Raw genomic sequence first — 26002 nt, forward strand, 5'->3', positions numbered from 1 at the left:
CATCATGAAAGCTTGAAAGCTTTTTTTTTCCTTTGTGGTCTATCACAGAGGTTCTCATTTAACGGCAGCTTTGACAAATCAGTGACAGCAACAAAGAGAACAACCAAGAATGCAGACATATTTCATCTGCTTATTTTTCTCTGCAACCTGCACAGAAGATGAAGAATCTGTCTGGCATTTACCAGAGTTATCTTTGGAATTTGTCACTAGACTTTTTGGGATAGTTAGTATATATATATATATATATATATATATATATATGTATATGTATATGTATATGTATATGTATCTATATATATATATATATAGTATATACTGTATGCATATATACCAAGGTACAAACACAAGAAACAGAGAAGCAAAACATGAACAAAAAAATATTTGCTTCTCTGCTGGCTCTTGCTGGCTCTTGTAGCAGACTCAAAGTCAACCTAATCAAGCCAAATCTAATCTTCAAAATCTTATCTGTGGCTCTTACATAAAGCCTACAAATTAACCTTTAGCAAGGACTTCACTGCTGAGGCTGACAGATGACAGGGTAACACTTTACAATAAGGGTACACAAAGTTAAGGGTTAGTTAATGCTTAATAAGTGACTTAATTAACAGTTAACTAATGTGCAATTTACTAATGGTGTTCATGTTAACTAAGGTATTAATTTATATATTATTTAATAGTTTATAAAGATGACTATTAAATAATGTATACATTAATACCATAGTTAACATGAACACCATTAGTAAATGATTACCAGACACATTAGTTAACTGGTAATTAAGGTGTTAAAGTGTTACCGATGACAGTAGGTGTCAATAATTCAGAATCAGTAATACGCTTATAATTAAGGAGAAACCAACACTAATAGCAAAAAGTATTTCAAATTAGAATATCACAGAGAAAATGACTAGGGCTTTTTTTTTTCAAGGGTGGCCGCTGCCAAGTCATTTGGCAGCTCAATCATGACCTTCATTCCTAAGACTGGTTTTCCCCCTCCATTTGGAAGGGGAGGTGAGGGGGCAGATGTCTCAATTACACAGGGAGGCAGGGTGTGTGCCAGGAATTTATGGAAATGAGAGTCCTAACGAGCGATGGGAGCGAATACTTAACTCTACTCTTGGAAGGCAGGCTTCACATTCTAGAAGATGGCTATCAGTTGGTGTGGCAACAAATGAGCTGAAACTCGGAGCGGGGTTGAAGTGGGGTTTTTGCTGATAACTCACCTGCGATGGCGTGTGGGTCTGCGGAGTATTCCTGAACATCTAACACCCCACAGTCTAACGATGCCTTCAGCTTCTTCAGCTTGGAGGCGGAGGGGGCGACTCTGAACAAACCCTGAGACACACAGCATGACACAGGTAAGAATTCACAAGGGATGAAGAGTCAATCCCTCCACTCATATACCACTGAGAGTCAAGAGTTGACTCCTGATAGTGAGTCAGAGAACCAAAATACAGTTGACTCTTAGACCCCAACTTTCACTGAAAATCCATGTCTTAATAAGGAGGGATGAGTGGTTATAGATAGATATCACAATTGAAGCCTGTGGGGCATGAAACCCGACCGCTAATGAATCAACAGCTGAGTCAGCGGCAGTCCTGGCACCAGAAATGCCAGTTTGCGTTTGCTTTGACAGCAGGAGTCAATTACTTTCAACTGCCACACATGTCAGGAGTTGGAATCGACTTGAGAAATCTTAGAGTTGTGCACCACTAGAAATTACTTGACAGCTTTGGATGAAATATAACAACCTTTCCCTGCGCTGCTCTGCACTGCATTGCAAAACATTGTTCAAAATATGCAGTCGATGTTATATCACGTCAGTGGAAACAATAAAACTTATTCATGATTTCTAAATATTTGTTGTTTCCTTTTAATTAAATAATGCATAATGCAATGTTGTCAGTGCACACTGAGTAATCAAGATTGATTTGTTGATGGAGAACAATTCCTGATGTCTCAATATCGGTCCATTTACCAATCATGACATGCTGAGCAATTAAAGCTGGACTGGTTCCAGTGAACACATTTAGCTCACTGGCCTGATTACACACAATTTGGGTATTTCCCATTATCACACTTTAATTAAACAATCAAGGCTTACTTGTTTCAGACCTAAAGCAAACTGTCCTGATGTCTCAGGACTGACTCAGCTCAAATTCATTACATATCATTACCTTGAGTAATTAAGAGCGACCTCAGAGTAACATTTCCTATCAGCATTTCCTATCTGCATTTTCCTGTCCTATATTTCATTACATACCATCATTAGGTGTCATTTATCTCCAGAAAAAGAGCAGTAAAGACAGATATGTTTGTAGTCTGACCTCCTCCTGCATGCCACACTCCAGCAGCATTGTGACACAGGCCTCTATGGGAAAGGCAATATCTCTCCCGCTGAGGGCTAAGTGCTCTTCTAATGGTTTCCCGTAGCACGGCTTCTCCACCCAGGACTCTGTCAAACACACACAGAGCGTTACACACACACACCACCACACACAGATGCACAGAGATAGACACCGACACATACATACAGAAACACACAAGCACAGCACATACACACAAATATAGTATAGAAGCGCACAGTACACACTAACACACATGGACACACAGTCTTACTTAACAATATACTGTGAAGTGAACTGCATCACAGGAAGAGACTGCAGTGTGTGTGTGTGTGTGTGTGTGTGTGTGTGTGTGTGTGGCGGTCCCAGACTCACCCTGGTGGGCTTTGATCTGGGGTAGAACACTCTGGAGCAGCTCTAACGACTTCCTGTGGTACTCTGCTTGGACCTCTATCAGCTAGACAGACAGAGAGAGATAGCAAGAGAGAGGGAGAGAGAGAGAGAGAGAGAGAGAGAGAGAGAGAGGAGGGGGGGTGGATAAAAGGTTAGACAGATAGAGTAAAAGAAATAGAGTGAGAGGAAAGAGAGAAAATGTCAGGTAGTAGAGAGAGACAAAGAGGTAGAGAGAAGGAGGAGGAAGAGTTGAGGTGAGGTGAGGAAAATGAGAGGTAGATGTAGGAGAGAGTAAGAGAAAGAGTCATAGAGGAGGCAGGAGGAGATATGGAGAGAATGGGAAAGAGACAGAGAGAGAGAGAGAGAGAGAGAGAGAGAGAACCAGAAAGGTCAGTGATAGACAGACAAGCAGAGTATTTCCTGTATGTGAATTGTCTCTTTACTCATATTATTGCAGTGTGTAGGAAGCTGTACTTACTGTCTGGAAGTAGCTTGCATAGTCAATTTCTTTGGCCACAAAACTGTACATGTCTGCTGATAACTGATCCTGGAGAAAAAGAGGAAGAGAGTTTTCTAACAAACAAAACAAGCAACAATTTCTTAAAGATGTTTTGAGGATCAAGACAAAGAAGAGCAGTGAAAAAAACACAAGACAAAGACTCGCATATAGTATATTCATATTAAGTTGGACCCCACTGTGTGCAAGTCATGTCCCAATTGTCTCAAGGTTTTAAAAATCCTTTAATCTACATCTCTTCCCTTCATGAAGTGGATTTATCATCTGATATCAATATAGAACTTCAATCTGCCATTTGAGAAATGACATCATAAAAAAAACTGATTATGGCATTTTTCAAAGCATTGTAGAGTATTTTAGTGCTTGGTTAATAACAAAACAACACTTTCATAGAGTGGATTCTCTATATCTTAGAATTACTGAATGATGAAGAAGAGATACTGAATGCTTTTTCCCCCATATTGGATATATAGCATTATTGAAAACAAAGGTGAGCACTGACTCGACAGATCTCCATCCGGTTGGCTGCCTCCTCCATCTCTTCCCTGAGGTGGTCGGCCTTGGCCCCTGACGGCTGCAGGTTGCTTGACAGTCCTGAAGACTTGGTGGACTGGTAGTACCTGGGGACACGGCATGGGGTTTACAGTGTACTTTGTCAATATTACACATGTTTGAGAATTTCATTGAAATATTTGAGACAGTTTTAAAAAGCTTTCTTTGCTCTTGACACAGCACAGCATTTTAAACTGAACACAGATTTGAGATGCAGGTTTTTTTGCAGAGTTTTTTTTTATATGCTGTCAATAGCTCAAGAGTTTGTTCCAGAAGAAGAAATCCACTATTAAAAAAGACATGACAGCTACTCTTACAAAATGACTCACAGCAAACAAAATAAATGATGGTTCTTTTTAAAAGGCATTGGATTACAGAATGATAACACTCGTCCATCTATATTCACTTGCTCACTTCAGTCAACTTGCTCCACTTTTTCTTTTACCCTCTCTATCAAACTGCTCCTCTCCCTCGCACTCTCCTCCCTCCCTCTGTCTGTCAAACGGTCTGTCTGACTTGTGTGTCTAAGCAGCCTCTCAGTAGAGATAATGTCTAGCACTGCCAGAGGAGCTCAGCACACAGCAGCATGATGGGAAAAAATTGTCTCAGATTTGGGTCAGCAAAAAAAAAAAAAAAAAAAAACCCTAACCCACTGGACCACAGTGAGGAAAATCACATTTCCCCACGTCACGGCTCATAATGGGACTGAAATGAGAGTGAGTCAGCACAGAGAAACTGGGGTTTATTGTATGTTTTGTAGATCAGACAATAGTTTCTTATTGGCTAGGAGGCAAATCTGCACTGACATTATTTCATAACAATACATGGCTGCAAAGGAATTTTCACACATGTCAATACTCTCAGAATAATGTATAACCGTACTCAACACTGAGAGACTGAGGCTGTTTACTGCTTAGGAATGAATCGACAAAACACTGGGGTGTGGTCGAGTGTTAGTGGAGAAGTGGAGACAGGTGAGACAAGGAATCTATATATACTGTATATATGTATCTGTAATGCTCTAAAGACAGACAGGCCACAACACCTTTTTCATTCATTTTTTGCTAATTTTATACTCATCAATTATTCATGCAATTAAACTTCCCCTAAAACATTTCTATGAAAGCCTGTCTAGGACCATGTTATCATTATGCCTCTCTCCATCAAGTCTGTGCAGCCCAGCAGGAGCTGAACAGATAAGATTTGGTTTGCCTCTTTACTGATTTGCCTTCTATAAAAAAACATACTAGACTTTGAAAATAACAAGCAGATCTCTTGAAGCTCATATCAGCCTTTAGGATTAGCGCTAGAGTGAGAGAACAGTGAGACAAACTGCAGACATTCAACATTTTTATTTTTACTTTTCCCCCCAGTTGCTTATTATGAAACAGTCAAGTTAAGTTGTTAATAAGGTATGGATTCAGCTGATCCAGGTCTGATCAGGTCCTAAACATGACTGAGATGCTGGATTTGAGCCAGACAGGACACAACACACCCTGTCCAGTACAGACAGTAGCCTCTGGTACTTTAACACTGAGAGGGTGAGAAGGTCAAATTTAACAGTCTGCCAAATTCAGCATGCAAGGCTTACTGTGTGAATGAATGAACTTCTGAAATATATCACACATTAATTGCATTTTTTATTCCCTGTGAAAACATCAGATCGCCAAACAAAGCTTTTCAGGAATTGATGAAAGCATTGTTGCATTCATACTGACAACCATGCATTTTAGAAATTATGCAATACATGTTGAAAGGATTTTGTGGGCCCAATGCACAAAGAATGATATGATCTATCAATTCAAGCAAAATAATCCAAATAGGCCAAAAGTGGTCTTAAGTCAGGTTTTCAGACAACAGCAGCAGTTTGTAGGGTGAGGAGCGTTGGCTGAGCCAGACGGAGCGTGGCTAAAACCTCACTGTGTACATTATGTGCAATTAAATCCCAGTGACATTCAGGGGGAAGCTTCAAGACAGATCCATTCACAGGGGATGGAGTTTCTCTCTGTATCAGACCACAGCCAAGTCTCTTCTCTCTCTCTCTCACACACACACACAGACAGAGACACACACACACACACAAATAGAATGCGTGAGTGAATGCATACCACAGTAACGCTCTTACCGTGTGCGTGCAGAGTCCATGTCCAGGACCAGTTTCGCTAAATGTTTCCTTTGTTTCTGGATATTTGGGATTTCCACCTGAGGAGATGGAGCAGAGAGATCTATTTAGTCTGTCTTGTCTCTCTTGGTGTGAAAGAGGCCTAGAAACAGACCTGGTATTGTCAGAGGCTTCGCACCTGTTGCAGCACCACTATCATCTCAGCATTGTACCAGTCTCTCAGTCACTGTTCTCATGAAGGTTAGTTTACTGGACAATTTACAAAATGTACTTTCGTATATCCCATGTTAGACACACACAATCGCTCTCCAGTTTCCAGCTTACAGCTAGAATACAGCCTTCTATCAGTGGGATCAGATCAAATCAGCAACTTGTCAGTGCATCCATATTTTCTCCATAATTCCTTATTTCCCCTCACTACCACTTTTGATCAGTCTATGGTCTACTTGAAAAGATTTTCTGCATGGAATAACACCCAAGATCTCCCAACTTACAAAAGTGAAACCATAAAGCAGATCACTGGGGTCTTTAAGTACCTCTGCAAGGTCGTAAAGGGGCTCGATGACGTCTCTCTCGATGGTGAGCTCGAACAGGATCAGCTCCTGAGCGAGTCTGTCCTGTGTCTCGCCACACAGCTTCAGCATCTTCCTGCAACAGCACACAGGAAACGGCAACATCAGTCAACAGCCAATGAGAATACGCAATGAAAATGCAGGCACCACTTTGTGAAATTTAGCTCTCCAATGCAAAAAGTTAAGTTCTCGTGGATAAGAGAATGTTTTCTAGATCTCTTTTCTGGATTGCTGTTTTTTTCACTTTGTCTCTAAAATCAATAACTAACAAGAGTCATTCATATATTTTATGCTAACAACGGTGATGCTGAGCTCCCCCATTCCCCTTCAAATTACCCCTGAGTATACACAATGCAAAGGGCTGGAAGGGGACAAATAAGCACAAACCACTAACCAAGATGGGATCTGATCCACTATCTGCTGTACAGTATCCATGAATTGTTGCAACAAGTTGATGCAATAAGATATGACTCACTACAGTGGTCCCCCCACCCTGCCTCTACCCTGCAGTACTGCAGGATTTTCCAAACGTTTCGTCTTAGAAATGATAGGCATGCAAATAGTGGCATTGCTATAGCTGGACAGCTATATGTGAACATGAAGGGTTTTATTCCAAAATGGCATGGTGAAGAAGCTATTGTAATTGGCAAAGGTGTTAATAACAATATTATTCCACAAATTCTTTTACTTTCATGCAGAATTGATTTGATAAAAGTAGGTCACTTTTTACAAATAGTGGGTACCTCATGATGGAATGAAACTCCTCCCATTAACATCAGGTCAGTCCTCATCTGCACTAACATTGTATATTTCTCTGATGGCCACGAATAATAAATCAGTACTGGGTCACTGGGTGACAAAAGCATTCCTTTCCATGTCAGTGCTTTTTGGAAACACGTTGCCAATGTGTCAAATAATCAATGTATAATTATAGAAATTACTGTGTGTGTGTGTGTGTGTGTGTGTGTGTGTGTGTGTGTGTGTGTGTGTGTGTGTGTGTGTGTGCGTGTGTGTGTGTGTGTGTCTGTGTACTCACCCTAGTAGAGATTCGTCCCCAAGCACTGCAGCCCCCTCCACCATACATTGTGCTAGTGTTGTGAGGGGAAGCTTTTTCTAAACAGAAAGAAACAGACACATACACACATACACACACACACAAACACAACGTATTGTTAGGGGGCAGCCAGATTGATCCTCACAACACGAACAGTATTTGTGTCCCATGGTTTATATTGGATACTTTCACACTGTTAGATATCATAAATCTGTTTATTGTTCATTGTGTTCCGGGATTTATTTTGTGCTGAATTTTATGTTGTATTGTAATTAACTTTTTTAGTCTACCCACTTTCCAACAACCTGCCTCGCCTAGTTCTACTTCAGTTAGTGATTTCCGGTGCAAAACAGTAAGTCTAGAAAGAAGCCCTTGCTCGTTGATTTGGAGGAACTGACACCAAAACGTGACGTTTACCTTTTACATTTACATACTGTAGCTGTTAAACTCTATCGTAGCAATGCTGGAAAAATCTCAGCATGGCTTCATGTCATCTACGTTTGGCCAGTTATCCGTGGGAATAAGAAAAATAAACCACTAAACAACAACACGGACCCAGTAATGCAAGATGCATCACCAATAGTCATTTTTTAACAGTGTTAAAGTGTTTCAGGGTGGATTTTTCCTTTAGGTCCAGGGAGACTCTCACCGAGGGTGATCTGACAGACTTCTTGTCCACATCCACGCCCTGCTGGCCCTGCAGACAGGCGGTCAACTTCTTGTGCGTGCTGTGGGAAACCTGCTTGACCAGCTCCAGACGCTTCTCCACCTGACACACACACACACACACACACACACACACACACACACACACACACACACACACACACACACACACACACACACACACACAAACACACAGACACACAGACACACAGAAAGAAGAGAAAGACCAAGGGGACAAGCCTCAGTGAGCAGTGGATAACTGTCAAGCAAACACACACACACACACACACACACACACACACACACACACACACATATCTCATGTACAGCGGCTGTCAGTGTCAGGACAACCTCATTGGCAGTTACAGACATGCACATGCAGGCACTCAGCATCCTCAGACCCTAAGGCAGGAATACAAATACAGTCAGATGTGATCAGAAAATACAGGCTCCGCACAGAAACAGCTGTCAGTCAGAGCTGTCTGTCTCCAGACATACAGCCTTCGAATTTGAAATGAGGCCCTCTCAGTTGGTGAGGCAAGTAAGAGACTGTTACCTCTCTTACTTGAATGCCTCTCGTATCATTATTAAACCAACTGAGTGGAACTGATGTCACTGCCACTGAGGGCTTCATTAATCTGATCAATTACAGCGCTGCACCCTAAGTCAATCAGAGGGGACGTTCAGCCTTTGTCTGGCAATAAGAGGTTCCATTTCAGCGCTTATTAACTTTGCCTGAAGGTAATTCAGACAGCCATTTCAAAAAGTCATTTTACGCACATTGACTACTTTACAGCAATAATGATTTCTCCTGCGAGAGGAACAGCAAACATAATTCACAAAGATACTGAGGGATGGCATGACACAGCAATCATGCACTGCTGTGTGTGTACAAACACATCCATCCATACATGCACACACACACACAAACTGACACACACACACAAAAAATACAGCTTCATTATTACCTGTAGTAGGTCTTCACTTAATACTTCTGTTTTTTCAGCCCTGGGTAGAAGGAGAAGAAAAAAGAGGCTGTTAGGGTGGAGTGGGGAATCGCTACATTACGCAACTTGTTACCGTGGGAATTGAGCAACGTACATACATACTGCTCAATCAACGTAATTACATCATTGGGTGAAAATTTATGCACATGATTAATATTGCCATTGTTGCCTGGAGCTAATCATATAACAGCAATGTTTATTTTGGTGTTTCTCAGGGCGCGAGCTGATACGGTGGAGAAGTAAAACAGCAGGATGTTCTTTCGAGCTGTAATTCACGACTTGGAAATCTGACAGAACTCAGTTCATGAACCCATTCAGGAGGCTTATTGGATGTGGAGATCCACTGCCTTGTCACTGGCTCAGTCCATCTCTCCTTGTGTTTTCCTTTGCAATAATAAGCATGGAGCATAAGGATTTTACACAGTTACTCAGCACTATACAGTCTCTATTGGTCCCAATTCAAATTGAGGCAAATAAGGACAATTTTGTACTTGCCTGGTCTGAAAAACACTGACAGTAAAATATTATTTCCACTTTAGTTTTCCAGTAAGATGCAGGGCCACAAACTGCAGCAACTGAAAATGTAATAACTGCCGTAAAATGTAATAACTTGTCAAAATGTAATAAAATGTCCCTCTAAATGCATAGAAAAAATGAAAAACCTTTTAATGTAATAAATCTCCAGATAACGCAATAAAATCACATTATTACATGAACCGGCGATTATTACTTTATAGGGGTGCAACATATTTCAACTCATGATGTAAAAATACTGTTTCTCATAAAGATAAGAAGAATGTGATAACTTGGGATATTACATCATTAGTCAATGTTATTACATCATCAGTTAAAAATGTTACACACCTTTATAAAGTAATAATTGTGATATATTACCCAGCAATTAAAAGGTTTTATTACATTTTTTACCCATATAGGGCGACATTTTTATTACATTTTGACAAGCTATTACATTATCCGTGAGTTATTACATTATCCCTTGTTCCAGCCCATTTAACTGAAAATCATCACATGGATATTGACATGTTTCACTTCCAGAGCTTCAGGCCAGGATGAAGCAATGTCAATGGACAAAACCGGCTTCAGCAGTGACAGAGATTGACAACTTGGACAAAATCAATAAGGATAACACAATAGGCTGGGCTACAAGGAACAAAAGGTTAATGATGAAGTGCAGCACTGCCCATGTACACTGGATCAAAAAATGGAACTATAGTGCCTTTAGAGAGTGGCTGAGAAAACATACAGCAACACTTTCATCAGGTGTGGAACAACAAGCCAACCTCCAAAAGTCAAATCCACATGAAAAAGACAAACAATACACCACACACTACTATCCTGACCTGCACTTGTGAAGGCCAACATACAATCTTATACCTTTCTATGGTCCACCATGTTCGATGAAGGTCACTTGTGATAGAAATACATGTTGAATAAATCACCATGGAAACATTCATCCAGTAAGTGGGGATCATTTTCTTTTTCATCGTCCTACCATGAATGATTAATACCAATCACCATGCTCCATGAGGCTTTGGATGTGCATACTGTACACTGGCTCCTTGCAACACACAATCATACACTTTATATAGTCCACCATGCTGTTATAATCATCAGGTGAGTGCAATTAGGCAACATTTACATTAGAGGCATTGAACAGATGTTTTTATCCAGATTCAGACACAGAAATGTAACTTCATAGTCAATGCACTCGCTGCCCCCATCATGTGTGTCAAGTTTTACAACTCACTGTGTGTATTTTTCATAGGCATTGATTCCTCTTAGTGTTGGTCTTGGCCTTGAAGAATGAATGTGCATTGTCCGGTCTACAGCCACCCTAGGATATTCTCATACTGTTATGTATCATCAATCTGTGATGTTCAGTGTACTACGGGAGCTATTTTGTAATGAAGTGAAACGTTTCTTGAAGCTGCGTTGCATTCTGGTCTATTGAAGCTACTGTTGATTGGAGAAATTGGTCTCTCTGCCTCTTCTACGATGGATTTCTTCCTGTATGATTATTGAACGTCGGCGCAAAATGCTGAGTGTAGAAAGGTTCTGAGGAACTGACACCAAAACCTGATTTGCCACTGATGTTTTAGATAGTTGAAATATGTTCTGCTATCAAACTCCATTGTAGCTGCACTGGAAATAACTCAATGTGACTTCATGTGGTCTACATTTGGCCAGTTATCCACAGGAATTTGAAAAATACACCGCCAAACAACAAAATGGTCCCATATGTGCAAGGTAAACCGCTGTACAATAGCTGTTCTTAGTAGATTTTTCCTTTAAATAATGCTGTCACAACAGGCCCTACATCCAGCAGCAATAGGTTTACTAATCAGAACAATACTTATGCAAGGTGGATGAGAGAGAGCAAGAAGGAGAAAAAAGACACAGAGAGAGAGAGAGAGAGAGAGAGAGAGAGAGAGAGAGAGAGAGAGATGTGCTGAATCATTGTCTAGTTTAGTGGCTTCTCTCTGGTTCTCTCCCTCCTTCTTTCTCTCTCTCGCTCTCCTCCAAACCCAGCAGAAGTAAACCATGTCAGCTTCCTCGCTCGCAGTGGCTGATTTGTTCCAAGTGGGGAGGTTGCGAAAGCAAAACATTATCTCCTCCTAAATGTCTCCTCATAACTTTTGCTAACAAGGAAGATGCCATTCAAGGCTTGAACTTGGCACTATAGCCACCAGCCAAATGCTGGTCAATTTTAGTAATGGCTGGTAAATCTGTCAGTTCTGCTAGCCACCTTTACAGACAGCTTGTATTACATCAGTCTTTTCTATTCTAAAAAACACTTAAGCTGCTAGGACATTCTTAATTCACCAGCCTTAGAGGATGGCTACTGAAATCCCACAACCCCTAACATGACTCCCTGCTCATACATTGATCTACATGCAAAGCCATCCTGGTAGAGAGGGCTGAAAGGAAAGAAGCAGAAAGCCATGATTATATGATATTTTAAAGCCTACACTGGACAAATAACAATGAATGAATGAAAGAAAGAAAGAAAGAAAGAAAGAAAGAAAGAAAGAAAGAAAGAAAGAAAGAAAGAATAAATGAATGAATGAATCTATCTATCTATATATCAGCTATTACCAAAGGTACTGCCAATGATGAGGTTAAACAACTAACAACACAGCATTCAGTTGTGCAAGCAGCCTAAGAATTAGAATAGAGCTACAGCAGCCATTTCTCTCACAGATGCACTGAACCGCTGGATAATTCTCTCTGTCTGCTCTAATCCAGTTCCACAGACACTGATTATACATCAGGGTATGATCTATAGTTCTGGGTTTGGTTTCCTAAAATCAAACCTGTACACACAGGTTGCAATTTGAGGGCAAAACGGAGGGTATGGCAACCGCTCAGTAGCACAAAATAGGTAATGCATCACCTTGTTGACAACAGATTTTATTGAAAGGGGGTCTGGAAAAAAGCCCATCACCATCCCCTTTGTTAAATCTGAACAAACCATGCTCAACCTGCATGTACAGTGATTTAGATATACCAGTCCTGATCTCATCCAATCCCAGCCACAGCCTTTAACATGGCCATATATACAAGGAGGCAGGAGTAAGATGGAAAAATACACTATTATACATTCACCTGCTGCTAGTAGATCCCTATTCAAAGCTTGTATTTTTCAATTGTGTGTGCGGAAAAAAGATCTTGTACTTTTATTAGCCACAACGTTAGTCTCTGCTGTGAAATGGTAAGAACTGTTAAACTGATAACTGTGTCATACTAGCAGGCATAAAGAGAGGCTTTTTAATTTAGCTGTACCACACAAGCAGGTGGACAGCCCATAATTATCTGGAGGGAGTGTGTGGCAGGTGTCTCCAGCACTCTGAGGTGAACCTGAGGTGAACTGCTTTGGCCCTAGAGGGACAAACCTCCAGCTAAACAGGTAGAAGAAGTTTCAAAATCAGTCACATGACTAACTGTGAGGAAACAGAGTGTAAAGTAAACTATTCTTTAGTTTACTGTCAGTGACCACTTGCTCTTACAGTTTATAGCCAGAAGTTCTTTTGCAATCCTGACAAAAAATAAAATTGCATACCTGCTGCAAAATATTTTAGGTGCAGTGAATCACACATAAAAAAACCACTAAATTATTGAACACTATATTATATTAAAAAACACAATGGTGGTGGCATACAACAGCTTCCTTATGGATCTATTTCAAGCAAAGAAAACCGCCAAACAATTAAATTGTTGTCCTCAGATCAAGAAACCAAAACACACAAGCCCCTGTCCTTTTTTTGAGCCAAGAAGCACCTATAAGCCAATAAAATCTGCCTTACCTCACTTCTTTGACAGCACAGACAACACATCTCTTATGTTTGCAAGTAGTTCCTGACACATTCAGGCTTTGCAATTAAGTGAAAATTAAAACAGCATTGAGAAAGCTCTCTCCCTGGCAGTGCCTTGCAGCGGTTGTGCAGACTTACAGAGCCGTGCTGCTCCTGCGTGCGGCTCTAGTCCTGGTGATCTGCAGCTTTCTCTTCCACATCCCCCTGCTAGCAGGAGGGAAACCGACTGGTTTCAGGCAACAGCTGAGCGATGACAAAAAGAGCAAGAAAGGGAGAAAAAGAGAGTGACGGGAGGAGGAGGAGAGAGAGAGGGAGAGAGAGAGGGAGAGAGAGAGCGCGAGCGGGGGGGGGGGGGGCATCCTAAAGAATGAGACCTGACTGTCTGGTCCTTTCACTCTTTCTCTCATCACTCTCTCTCTTTTTCTCTCTCCTGTGTTTTTAGCCAATCGTCGACAGATAGGATTGCAGAGAAATAGATTGGTAGGCTTTATACTTTTACAAATGATGCACATGTGTATGCACAGACACACACACACACACATTCCTTGGCTAACCTTGCTCACTCAAAGAAAAAGCGAGGTGGAAGAAAAAAAGGACAAGGATCCAGTGCAAACATATAAGACATAAAAGGCAGTGACTTGCTCTTGACCTTTCTGACCAATAGGCTCTGTAACGCTTTCTCTCTCCCTGCCTAACCCTGAACCTTCCTCCCTCCCTCCCTCCCTCCCCTGTCTTAGTCACACACACACATCCCTCCTGCCCAACACACACACACACACACACACACACACACACACTCTCAGCTGGCCAGGCTGAATTATTATTGATCTGGGTGCTGAGGAACAGCAGAAAGCCAGCAGAGAAAAAGAAAAGGCCTTCTCCTTAATTCTACCATCTACCAGCCTGGCTTCTGTACTGCTGTGAGCCACAGTGTGCAGCCCTCTTACGGGTGTGTGTGTGCTTTTGTGTGCCATGTGCATCTGAATATGCTTCTATGATATGCTTCTATGTTTGTGTGTGTGTGTGTGGTTAAGAAGGGTGGGGGTGGGGTGGTTACACACGTCTTTGTTTATGTAAGTCTATGCGCCTGTATTTTTATGTACTGTAGTGCATACCTACACTTCAGGCTGGAAAGGCTTTGCATGTGTGTATTTAGTGTTAGTAGAATGTCAGTGGCTCTATTGGCACGCAACAATAGTATATAGTAGTTATAGTCTCAGTGTGTCTGTATATTGACTTTACCTCATTTATTTCTGATACACTGTGTACAAAGCAAGGATCTTTCCTGAGATCTGAAGTGGAGTACATCACACTCTGGACTCATTTTCTCTCAAGGAACTGTGAGTGAGATTTACTGGGCTCCATGAATTTAACTACGGGATAATGACTCTTGTACAAACACACACACACACACAACACACACACACCACACACACCACACACGTTAATGAGCAGATTAGCAATCACTTGATGCTTCTGGAAGCTCCACGCTCTGTCTCTTTCACACACTCAAACACACACATGCACACACTCATGTAAGTACAAGCAAACACATGTGCAAACGAAACATGCCCACCCACACCCACCCACAACGCATAGGACCTGCTATCGCTTCATCTCCCCTCTCTCTCTCTCTCTCTCTCACCTTCTTCCTTCATCTGTAAGTCTGTTTGGCCTGACTGTTGACTAGGAGTGCACACAGGTGCATGCACAAGCGCACACACACACACACACACACACACACACACACACACACACACACACACACACACACACACACACACACACACACACACACACCACCTATTTTTAGAGCTGGCATGATAAATGAGAAGTTTCAACGCTGGCAAAAAGAAACTGCTTGCTAAAGTGTGCTTAGTAGTGCTTTTGCATCTCAGACTATTGTCTTTGTCTTGAGCTTACAGGCCCACAGGGGTAATGTAATTGTATTATATTTTTAAATGTACCTGGATAATAGAGTATATAATAAAAACTATATAGACAACTGATTATTCTAATGTGTTGTGAAGCACAGTTTGAATTGTCATGCCTTCAATTACCAGCAGGAGGCAAGATTCCAGATTCCATAATGTCTTCACCACACATCTCCCTGTGGAATTAATGGGATTAATTTATTAACTGTACATTAAACCTACAGACTTGGCATAATAAACCTACTGCTACTGGATGCATGGCTGTCATGAGGGAATCCTTTAAGGGCTGCTGTATACTGCTTTCCTTGTTTACGCTAAGAGCAACATTGAGAGGAATCAGTGCCTATGAAAGGTACACACATACAACACACACAATATTCTCATACCCTTCAACTTCTTTGCAGATATTGTATGTCTTGATCGTAAAGAGGAGAAAACCAAAAGAGAAAAAAAAGTAGAGTGGAGGGAGGGGAAAAGAGCAGGAGGGATAAGAGGTAGATGCTTAGATTTGGCTCACTGATGACGTGAAAATAAGTGGTTTGAATGACAATCTGTGAGCTGGGGACAAACGTGTACGCCACTGTCACGTTTTCCCCGCCTAGCCTTGCCGCTGTGTGTGTGTCTGTAGGGAGAGGAGAGAGAGTGAGGAGAGACTTCAGGAGACTGAAGGTCAGCTGTTGGTGTTGTGCTGACGTTTCCACTCTGGGGATTTGTCCTTGTAACGCAGCGTGATGGGGATCACAGCTGAGGAAGGGAGAGGCTGAAAAACACATGGCTCATATTTTGAAAAAAATACAATAAAAAATGAAAAGGGGCAAAAACAGAAGCTCGCAAGACATGACTCCCAGGGTAGACAAAATAACGGAAATGCCTAACAATATAGTCAATATCAATATAAAACCGCTAATAAGGAGTAGGACCACACAACAAATGACTTACAGAAGAGAGTCCAGAATTGGCAAGCTGAAGATCCTCTCTCTCTCTCTCTCTCTCTCTCTATCACTATGTCTCTCTCTCTCCCTGACTTTCCCATCTCTCCTCTCTCTCTCTCTCTGCAGCCTTTTGTTAATTGTTTGACACAGCAAGGGCGTCGGGGAGCTGCAGGAGTTACAGCAGTCTGAATCAAAGCTTTAGCAACACAGTCAGTACTTTACTGCAGCATCAGCTTCTGTCGTCACACATGGGATTCCCACTGGCAGAGAGAAGAGAGAGAGAGGGGGGGGCATGGTGAAGAGTACAGAAGGAGTAGGAGTGAAGTGGAGATAGAAGCAGAAAAGATAAAAGACATGTAAAAAAAGGAAGGTGTGCAGTATTAAGGTGTGCAGAGCTGCAGATGATAAATCTTTAAAGAGATATTTAGAAAGGAAAGGGAGGGGGGGAGAGAGAGAGAGAGAGAAAATACAGCCTGTTCTCTTGCATAATGGTTAAACTCCTGGCGCTGCTCCCTACCTTTCCCCCTTCTCTGGTCCAGGACCCTTGGCAGGAGACCAGGCACCTTCATATTTTTCTTTTCACCTACACTTTGGCCAAAAATGCTACTGCCTCACTCTAAACACCCTGATGCACCGCAGAGCTTACAGCAGCAACACATCAACAGCACTGCATTCAGAATATATATAGTATTTTCTTGCTAATATATTGTTGACACTCTCACACTAGCAAAAAAAAAAGACAAACAGTAGCTGCAAGGATCAGTTTTGTGCTTTTGAGTCCTCCACATTCACTGCAAAATCTAAATAAAACCCTTACAATGCACTGGTAAGTTATGTATAATGTATAATAATAAAAAAAAAAGCAGCAGAAGGGAGACGAGAGAACGGGCGACAGAAGAAGAAGAATGCAGAGAAAAGCGGGGCGGAGGAAAAGATGTGTGTGGAAAAAGGTTTTGTCAGGGCAGAAGAGTGAGACACACACACACACGCACACACACACACACACACACACACACACACCCAGGGGAAGTCCAGTCTCATCAGGGATTAATCAGTCTACCAAGTGGCTTCTCCTCACACAGCCTTTCCATTCAGTGTCGGCTCTCTCAAAGCCCCATTCACTGTCAAAGAGCCAAAGAATGGAAAATACACCAGCAGTGTCTTACTAGCCATTGTTTTGATTTACAATCCTCATCAAGCATTTCTGATTGTGACGTTCGCGAGTACGGATGGAAACAATTAAACGCCTACATGGTTGATTCCTTGGTGATATACTGATCGAGAGAAATACTAGCTGGCTAAACTAAATTTAGCCTACACACACACAGCTGCCACAGCATGCTGTTCACCGGCAGCTCACATATTTCATATAAATTAAACTAAAAAGCCTTCTCATCTATCAGCCTGGCTTTACAGAGGTTTGTTTTACATTTAAAGAACGGTCAAATATGTTTTTACATTCGTCTATTTTTGGACTGCCCAATGAAACTGTGATTTTTAATATACGTAAGAACATGAAGACTCTGTGCCAGGGTCTGTGCCGGTACATTCATTATGGCCTGCCTTGCTTCTCCTACGCAGCTGTCATCACAGCCAGCTTCCAGGAGAGCAGAGGACTTCACTGTCAGGCACCCAGAACACCCACTACACCACCAGTAGGCTAACACCTACACAATTTAATACCATACCATTTTATATTTACATGTTAGGTATTTACTGTTGCCGATGCTCTTATCCAGAGCAGTTTACAAGAAGTGCAAAGAATAAGTAAACACTCATGAATCATCAGAATTACAAATACTAATAGTCACCAAACTAATGGAGTGAGTAGATTCATCTATATGGAACGATGCTAGATGCAACCTTCAGAAAAACATCCACATCGCTCTATCACTGACTGGCTGGTTTTCACCTCTATTAGCCTTTTGCCCAAGGAATGAAACACCGAGGCTGAACGCACCACAAATCCTGATGCAGGACTCACTTATCAAGCTATCTGCATCGTGACTGTGAATGTGTTTACATCATGATGTGATGATTGTTTCCCCCTAATTTTACCATTATACCAAAGATCTCTATCCTGCAGGATCTGTTCCCTCTAGGTGTTACTGAACATTAGCTAGACCATGAAATAATGGTATATGGATGGATAATTTTATATTAACTTTAACTGCAGAGGAGCCTCAGTCTGAAAATGGCAAAATCCCATCTGACAAAGACCCAGAACCATACAATAACAATACAATACAATCAAAACAACTGAAATGGCACAAATTTCCCACAATTTCTTTTTCAGTTAATGTCTCTGATAAGCTTTACCAGGAAGACAAGTTGTATGTTTTGGGGTGTTTTTTGTTACAGCAATGCTTTTGTCAATCAAATCTGGTTCAACAAGACATAGTAATAGTCTGCAGGCTTTGTTTCTTTCATTCTCCTGTCACCTTTAGCCAGCTTACAGCTGCATGTGTTTTCTTTGCTGAATGAACCTAGTGAACCAACTGGCTTGACTGTTGCTGTTGCTGCTGTTTTCATGGAGAGAACAAGCTAATGATAACAACAGAAGCATTTAATCAGAGAGATGAGAGCTCAGTGCAGCAACCCTGGAGCAGTTTGGGATTCACTGCCATGCACAGAGGCATCTCTGCAGTGTTGGTGGGCGCTGTAGATGTAACACCACTGACCAGCTGCCCTCCAGTCGCCGTCTCATAGCTGCACAGTTCACTTCACAGATGAAGAAGAGCTGTGGCAATATAGAGGTAATAGAGACTTTACAGTTGCGTCAGACATCTCCTAGCAACTATGGCCGGCACCAACATGGAGGTCCAGAGGAGAACTAGCTGTATGCAAATAATGGCTATATATTTAATATATACTGTATATATATGGATATATAGAGAAAGAGACACTTGAAAAAGCTTGTTGTGGTGTGGGTACAGATTCATTCAATAATGGTCTAAGTAAAAATGTCTGATGATGTTGATTTGTTTCCATTTAGGTTTCTTGTCAGCTTGGTTGACCATGACAATCAGTTGGTTTTTGACTTAGCTAGTTAAGTAGCCAGCATACTGTAATTGAAATGACACCTCAGTAGAGTATACACCCACAATTTGTAAAGTTTGGCAAAATGATTTGAAGCCAAACCACAAGTCTGCTCCGATATATTTCACATGAGCAACGTTTCCAAACCTCACTTTCCAAAGTCTGTCAAATCTGGAGTGCTGCGAACTTTTGCAGCCAGAGACGGTGCAAGTTGGTCACGTTTAGGCAACGTGCAACATTCACACTCCAAATGATGTATCTTGTGCAGCGTGTTAAGTCTGTGTCATGTCTGAAGCGTGTGTATACTGTGTCAAATGCTTGTGCATGTAACATACAGTATGTTTCAAAAGTAGTACAATTTTTAGAAACAATAATAATGAAACACTAAGCTGTATAATTTTAGTAATTTCAACAAAAGAGGAAACGTGCAGCGAGTGCATGTGATTGTGACTGTGTGATGGTTGATTGGCTGACAGCACACCAATTACAAAGCGGTCTGAGCCTCTGTGGTGTAATGGCTCTTAATCACACTATTCAATTCTACCTTTTCTCAGCTTTCTCAGCCCACCTGTCTGCCTGCCACAGGCGCTCCAATCAATACAGCGGCAATCATGTGTGGTTGGCTTTGCCTGGACAAGCAGCGGCAGATGACAAACCTCAAGGCTCAGCCAGAAGGAAATCACTGTTCGTCCACTTTGATATGAATTCATAACATGTTGGCAGACTGGGCACAGACCCAGATGACAGGAAGTGGCAGCAGGAAAGGAAAGGAGTGATACGTCTTGGAATATCACTAAACCAGCAGGATATAATACTCTTTCACCGCTTTGGGAATATATTCCATGATGTAGGCCTGGATTTGAATATGGCCTTATAAACTGAATATTCAATTTAGTCCTTATTAGGCGGGAAATAACCGCGATATGGGGGAAAAATGGTTCAAGGACAGAATCCTCCCCTAGGAGAAATGTTCCAGGTGAAGTCAAGATTACCCAGCATGCTTCACTCTGCCGCTTACTGGGGAGGGGGGTTGGGTTGCCATGGCAGCAGGTGTTCCGGTGACGGAATGGATGGATGGATCAAACGGTGAAGTGGAGATGGCGTGCGAAGATGAATGGAGCGCTGGAGTAAACTGGAGTCATTCTTCTGATGGGAAGACAGCAGAAGCCAGTGCCAGCTTGAAGCGCTGTGCTGGTGGCCGAGCTTTCATTTGTTACTACAGAGCCACCCAAGATGAGATCTGTATCTCTCTCTCTCTCTCTCTCTCTCTCTCCCTCTCTCTCACATTCACATACACACTCATGCACACACCTCTTCTTTTGGCTTCAAGGTCATCCGCTACACTTCAGTGGCTGTGGGAGTGGGGGTGGAATAAGAAATCATCACTGAGACTTTAAACAAGATCCACGTATCTTTGTGAATTGAAGTCTCAGTAAAATGCAACTCTGATTTATTTACAAATTGTTGTAATTTCAACTCTTTTATCAATGCAGAATATAAAAAAACATACACAGAACAGATGTTTCGACTCTGTGCATTACACATGCAGTATGTGATCCTCTGACTGTCCGAGGGCCCTGGCTGTTCTCTATCTTTCAACAAACAGAGCTGGATAGAAAAACAAATAGACACACAAACTGCAAGCTGTCACTGGCAGATCTCTCAGGCAAGATCTACACATCGTTAGATAATAATACGAGTGGCTGGCTTGGTCTCAAAAATCTGTTGTTACCCCCAGAATCATTTTCCATCCCGACCCTGCCTGTTCGGTGGTTCATTTCAACACTTCACAGTTCACACACATGAAAATTTATAGCCTTTGTGCTGGGTTCACGTTGATTATGATCTCAATGCAATGCACATGTTGCATCTTAAACAGTCACAACACGATACAACACAGCACAAGGCAGCAAAACACAACTCTAGCCAAAAGTTGTTCCAAAAGCACAACCTATCAAAATGCTGCTCACAGCTACAAGATCCAGGAGACTAGGTCCAGCTCTCCAGAGGGTTGCCATTTCACAGGGAGCACTAAATCCCCCAGCTTTTCTCAAGTGAGCACAATGAAAGTGGCCTGACTCATTCCAGATTCACCCAAAGTACCCGAGCCCCGTTGGCCCCCGCTACTGACGGGACAACAAAACAGGGCAAAGCCTCGTATCTGTAAAAGATCCAACCTTAGGAGGTTCTGCAGCTATTCCAAGCCTCCAAAGATTCAGTTTTCACTTCCTGGGGCTAAATTTTAATGTTTGAAAACAGTAGACAATACTGTACTTACTAGCTGGAATTGACTGATTAGCATTCTATTGAGCAAAGACACATAAGCAGAGAAAACTTCCATATCCATGCAAAATCAAAATATTCATGTAGCTGGTAATATGCGTATGGGGGCATGTTTACCTAACAAATGTCGAAATGTCTATTTTTGTCACAGTAAAGTGTGAAAAGGCAGCTAATACTGTCCATATTTAAACATACGCATAGGAAAAACTTCTATCAGGAAGCATTGGGAACTCCTTGGCACCTCACTGATTTAAACACCTTCACCCCTCCCAGATAGACAGGCTCTGGAAAGTCCTGGGAACGGCTCAGGCAGCCACGCAGCTCGGAGAAGAGTATCGCTGAAACTTTAATGCTCCATGCTTTGGTGGTATCAATATTTCAGCACAGCTAAAAATATGACAGTCCCAACATAATGTAAAACTGGGCGGGGTTAGTGCTCCGAAGTCAATACATGTGCATTATATCGGGGAGGTAAGTACGTAATGTGACTTAGGGAAATTTGATGCGAGTCACTGTAGTGAAAGGGCAGGGTTGCAGGCCCGAAGCTGGAGCCTGCAACCCTTTCTTCCCCCGGAACACATGCCAATGCACGCACACGGACCCCACCCACCACACACACACACACACACACACACACACACACACACACACACACAAACTTGATGCTCATGTAAGACTGCAGTAACCAGCGCTGCCCTTGTCGTCACCGCCGCTGCCCTGTTTCACATGCCCCGACTGAACTCTCCCACACTCAGCCTGCCGACTGCCTCCTTACACAACAGCAGTCCTCCTGGCGCTGGAGAGCTGACACACACACACACACACACACACACACAAACACACACACACACACACACAGGCCTTCCTCAGACATGTGATACGACCCTTTGGCTTTATTTTTGTGTCTTTACACAGCTGGTCTGGACAGGAGTGATGGTGTTTCTTGACACCAGAGTCACTTGAGCATCTATATAGGAATGGATGGGCCAAGGACACTGACCGCACATTCACTGGATACCTTATTCCGCTTTGACTCAGTTTTAACAGCAATATATTAGAGATGTGTCTTTTCTTTTTTTTGAGGTTTTTACATACACAAATCCCATTCCTATTATTGGGAGATAATAGTTTTCCTGCTTTTTTGTATTCCTGATTACATCCCTGATTTCCCCTTTATTAGCACAAGACTTTCCAAACAATTCCCATTTGCTGGAGTGCAGCAACCATGTTAAAAGTGGGGTTTCTATGTTGGCTAATGTCTATACAGTATATAGAGTACTGTAGTCTATATCTAGAGTCCTGTACATTTCTCTAGAACAATACAACTTGAATTTAAGGTTTCAATGGAATTGTTTATCTATTTATAATTTGTTTTTATCAGCATACTACACAGGTAAACCCCTACTGGGCAATTAGCTGGTGTGCTGTAATCTGCCAATACATTGCAGGAGGTGTTAAAAAAAAACCTGCAGGTGCTTTCCCAAAGAGTAGTGAACATCTGGTCAAGTGGCTGTTCTCTCTCCAGCTACAGAAATGTTGTGTTTATCCAGCTTGTTAGGACCGCCCCTCTCTCCCACTACTCAATTCTCACTCCCCAATAGGAGTTGAGTCAGAGCCAATGATAGTGTACGGGGGTCTTACATATTTTGGCAAGCAGGCCAGTGCTCTGACGCTGTGTGTGTGTGTGTGTGTGTGTGTGTGTGTGTGTGTTTCTGTGTTTTCCCAGTTCATTCTTTCCTCCCTCACTTTCTTGATTTATCTCCCTCCAACTCCATTTCTCTCCCCCTCTTCCTCTCCTCCTCACATCCCCCTAAACTTTGCCGCTTCTGTCTCTCTGTCTGAGCCGCTCTTCACTCGCTGTCAACCTTCCCAGCTCAGTGTTGGTGTGTTGTGAGGAAACACAGAGCGATCTGGCACCCGGGCTAAGGACAGCTCTTTGGACTCTTCTCCGCAGGAGGATTGGGATGGGGAGGCGCGTCTCCTGCCAAGTTCTCATCATAGTCAACAATTATAGAGAATGACTAATAACTGTGAGAAGAGGACTGAGAAGGAGGGAGAGGAGACAAACGCCCCAAAGCTGTCCCAAAGTTAGAAAATGCACCGCGGGTGAGACATTCCCTCCCAAACAAAAACGCCTTTCTATTCACGTTGGCATTCCCGGAGCCGTGAAATAACTCAAGCAGGTGACAGGCGGGACGAGACAATATGGTGCAGGGCCCTGGAGTTGTGACAGAACTGTCAAACCGACACGGGGGTTTGCCGTTTTAAAGGGAGGGTGTTTTGTTGTTTATTCCGCTGAGGGCTGAGGATGATGATGATAAGTGGAAGGGGAGGACTGACAGAGTTGTGCAGACTCTCTCGTCTCATCTCTCAGTTTTGGTTTCCTTCCCTCTTCTCTCTCTCTCTACTCCCCCACTCCCCTCTTTCTGTCTCTCTCTCTGTCATACCCTCTGACTTTCCCTTTCCCTCTCCCTTTCTATTTCTACTCAATCTCCTACGAAAGAATAGTGGTGAGGCCTTCAGCGGTGCCACAGAGAAGGGGGGCTAAGCTGCAGTTGTGGTCATCACTGACCTCTTTCCCGTCCAGCCAGGCAGCCACTGCTTCGCTGCTCACATCGCAGCTTTATCCTTTGTCCTTCCGCATTTCTCAGTTTGACATTTACAGAGGAAATTCACTTCTGAAAGAGCAGCCAGACAGCCAGACAGGCGCACACACAAAATCACAGGATCAAAGGATCGCAGTCAGGGCAAAGACACTACAGCACTGCTGATTAAGTAGGCCAATCTGTAACAGTATCTGTTTTAAATAATCAGTTAACAATCTTTCACATACAGACCCGTACACACACACACAAAAAAATCAGTCTTCCACAACAGGGAGGAGACGGCAGGCCCGGATCCAGGGATTACTGCAACACTGATGTCACATCAAACTGCCAATCAAATTAATTAGTCCAACAAGTGTTTCCAGGGATCATACAGAGAATCAGACTAATGTGAGGAGTGCTTTAGTACAGGAAGGCTTTGATAAGTCTGATGGGCTAATAAAGTCTGTGACCTCAACCGCTGTGAAGACATTTTCATGAGTCACAAATTGAGAGGGTGAAACATACGAAGCTTCATAATTCCGATGATCTCTGCTTTTACTTAAGCTAGCTTTCCTGTAACTCGCATCCTCCCAACTTTTCTCTCCAAACGGGATATTGCAACAGTAAAGAGAGGGAGAGGAGGGTGGTTAGAGAGACCGAGGCAAGGTCACCTTATAAAGTCTCCTTATACAAGCCAGTGGGCCCCTAGCTGCTGCTAATGGCTGATCCTGATCCTGGAACCTCTTGATGAAACACTTGCTAAATCCTAACGTTAACTCTGTCACCTTTAAGGCAAAGGTTAGGAAGTAGCTGTTTAGGTGTGGTGAAAAAAAATCCATCCTTTGAAACACAGGTGATAGAGTTGTAATTTTTTTCTATTTTGCGTGTCTATGTCTCTTTTTTGATGTTTTTAAGACCAATGTCCCCAAATGCAAAACAGTCTTTGACCTTTTCTGATTTCAAGATGCAAGTTTTCAAGGGGCATTAAGTAATCTATGGCTGTTATCGACCTCTATGTAATTGCAACAGCATCGACAGCTCTCTGGCACAGCTTAGCCTGCAATTGACACATTTTCACAATAGAGACGACTAAGCTAGCTAATTACATGCAGCAGAAAGGTCTAGTGAAGAGGTAACAATAGGCTGGAAGGTGAGTTTTTAAAGCCAGGAAGATCAGCACCTGGCCAAGTAATCGTTGAGTGATTGGTATTGATCAACAACCCGATCAATGCCCTGAAGATACATTATTGTCATTTTGTGCTTTGGGATAGTAAAAACTAAACTACTGTGTGTCTCAGTGGGACATGCAAATACACAAAATGATTGAATGACAAAAACTGATTAGACTGTGTGTGATATGACAATCAAATTCTTAAAAAATGTAACAGACTTAACATCAAGCCGTCAAATTAAGAATGTCCCCTCCTGCTTGTGCTTTCCTACACATGCAAAACAGCTTGAGCACAAGATGCTGCACAACAAATCACATTTACTATCAAAACCTCAAAATCATGTGAAAACCATAGGATGCAGCGAGACTAGGGGAGAAATTCATGCATTCCAGGATGAAATGATCCTATTCTGAGGAACAGCATCGCACGACAATCCTGAGTGAGCACTATTTCTGCAAGTGATAATGGGACAATCTGGTGTCTGACCACATGCTG

General features: G+C 42.3%; 1 protein-coding gene across 1 annotated transcript in view; it reads right to left on the reverse strand.

Annotated features, from left to right (window-relative positions):
* Window positions 1-26002, reverse strand: part of LOC139637990 (rho GTPase-activating protein 44-like) — a 59681-nt gene that overhangs the window by 13729 nt on the left and 19950 nt on the right. The window contains exons 2-11 of the mRNA XM_071512000.1: window positions 9187-9226; window positions 8202-8321; window positions 7535-7611; window positions 6463-6574; window positions 5930-6006; window positions 3755-3872; window positions 3214-3282; window positions 2718-2799; window positions 2325-2452; window positions 1221-1332 (exon numbers count right to left, since the gene is read on the reverse strand). Coding sequence (XP_071368101.1) covers window positions 1221-1332; window positions 2325-2452; window positions 2718-2799; window positions 3214-3282; window positions 3755-3872; window positions 5930-6006; window positions 6463-6574; window positions 7535-7611; window positions 8202-8321; window positions 9187-9226 — 935 coding nt within the window. The remainder of the gene's footprint in view (window positions 1-1220; window positions 1333-2324; window positions 2453-2717; window positions 2800-3213; window positions 3283-3754; window positions 3873-5929; window positions 6007-6462; window positions 6575-7534; window positions 7612-8201; window positions 8322-9186; window positions 9227-26002) is intronic.

This window comes from Centroberyx affinis, unplaced genomic scaffold (genome assembly GCF_046629955.1).
Source record: "Centroberyx affinis isolate AG114_WGS23_722 - 3 ecotype Tasmania unplaced genomic scaffold, CSIRO-AGI_Caff_v1 ptg006025l_1, whole genome shotgun sequence".
Lineage (NCBI taxonomy): Eukaryota > Metazoa > Chordata > Actinopteri > Beryciformes > Berycidae > Centroberyx > Centroberyx affinis.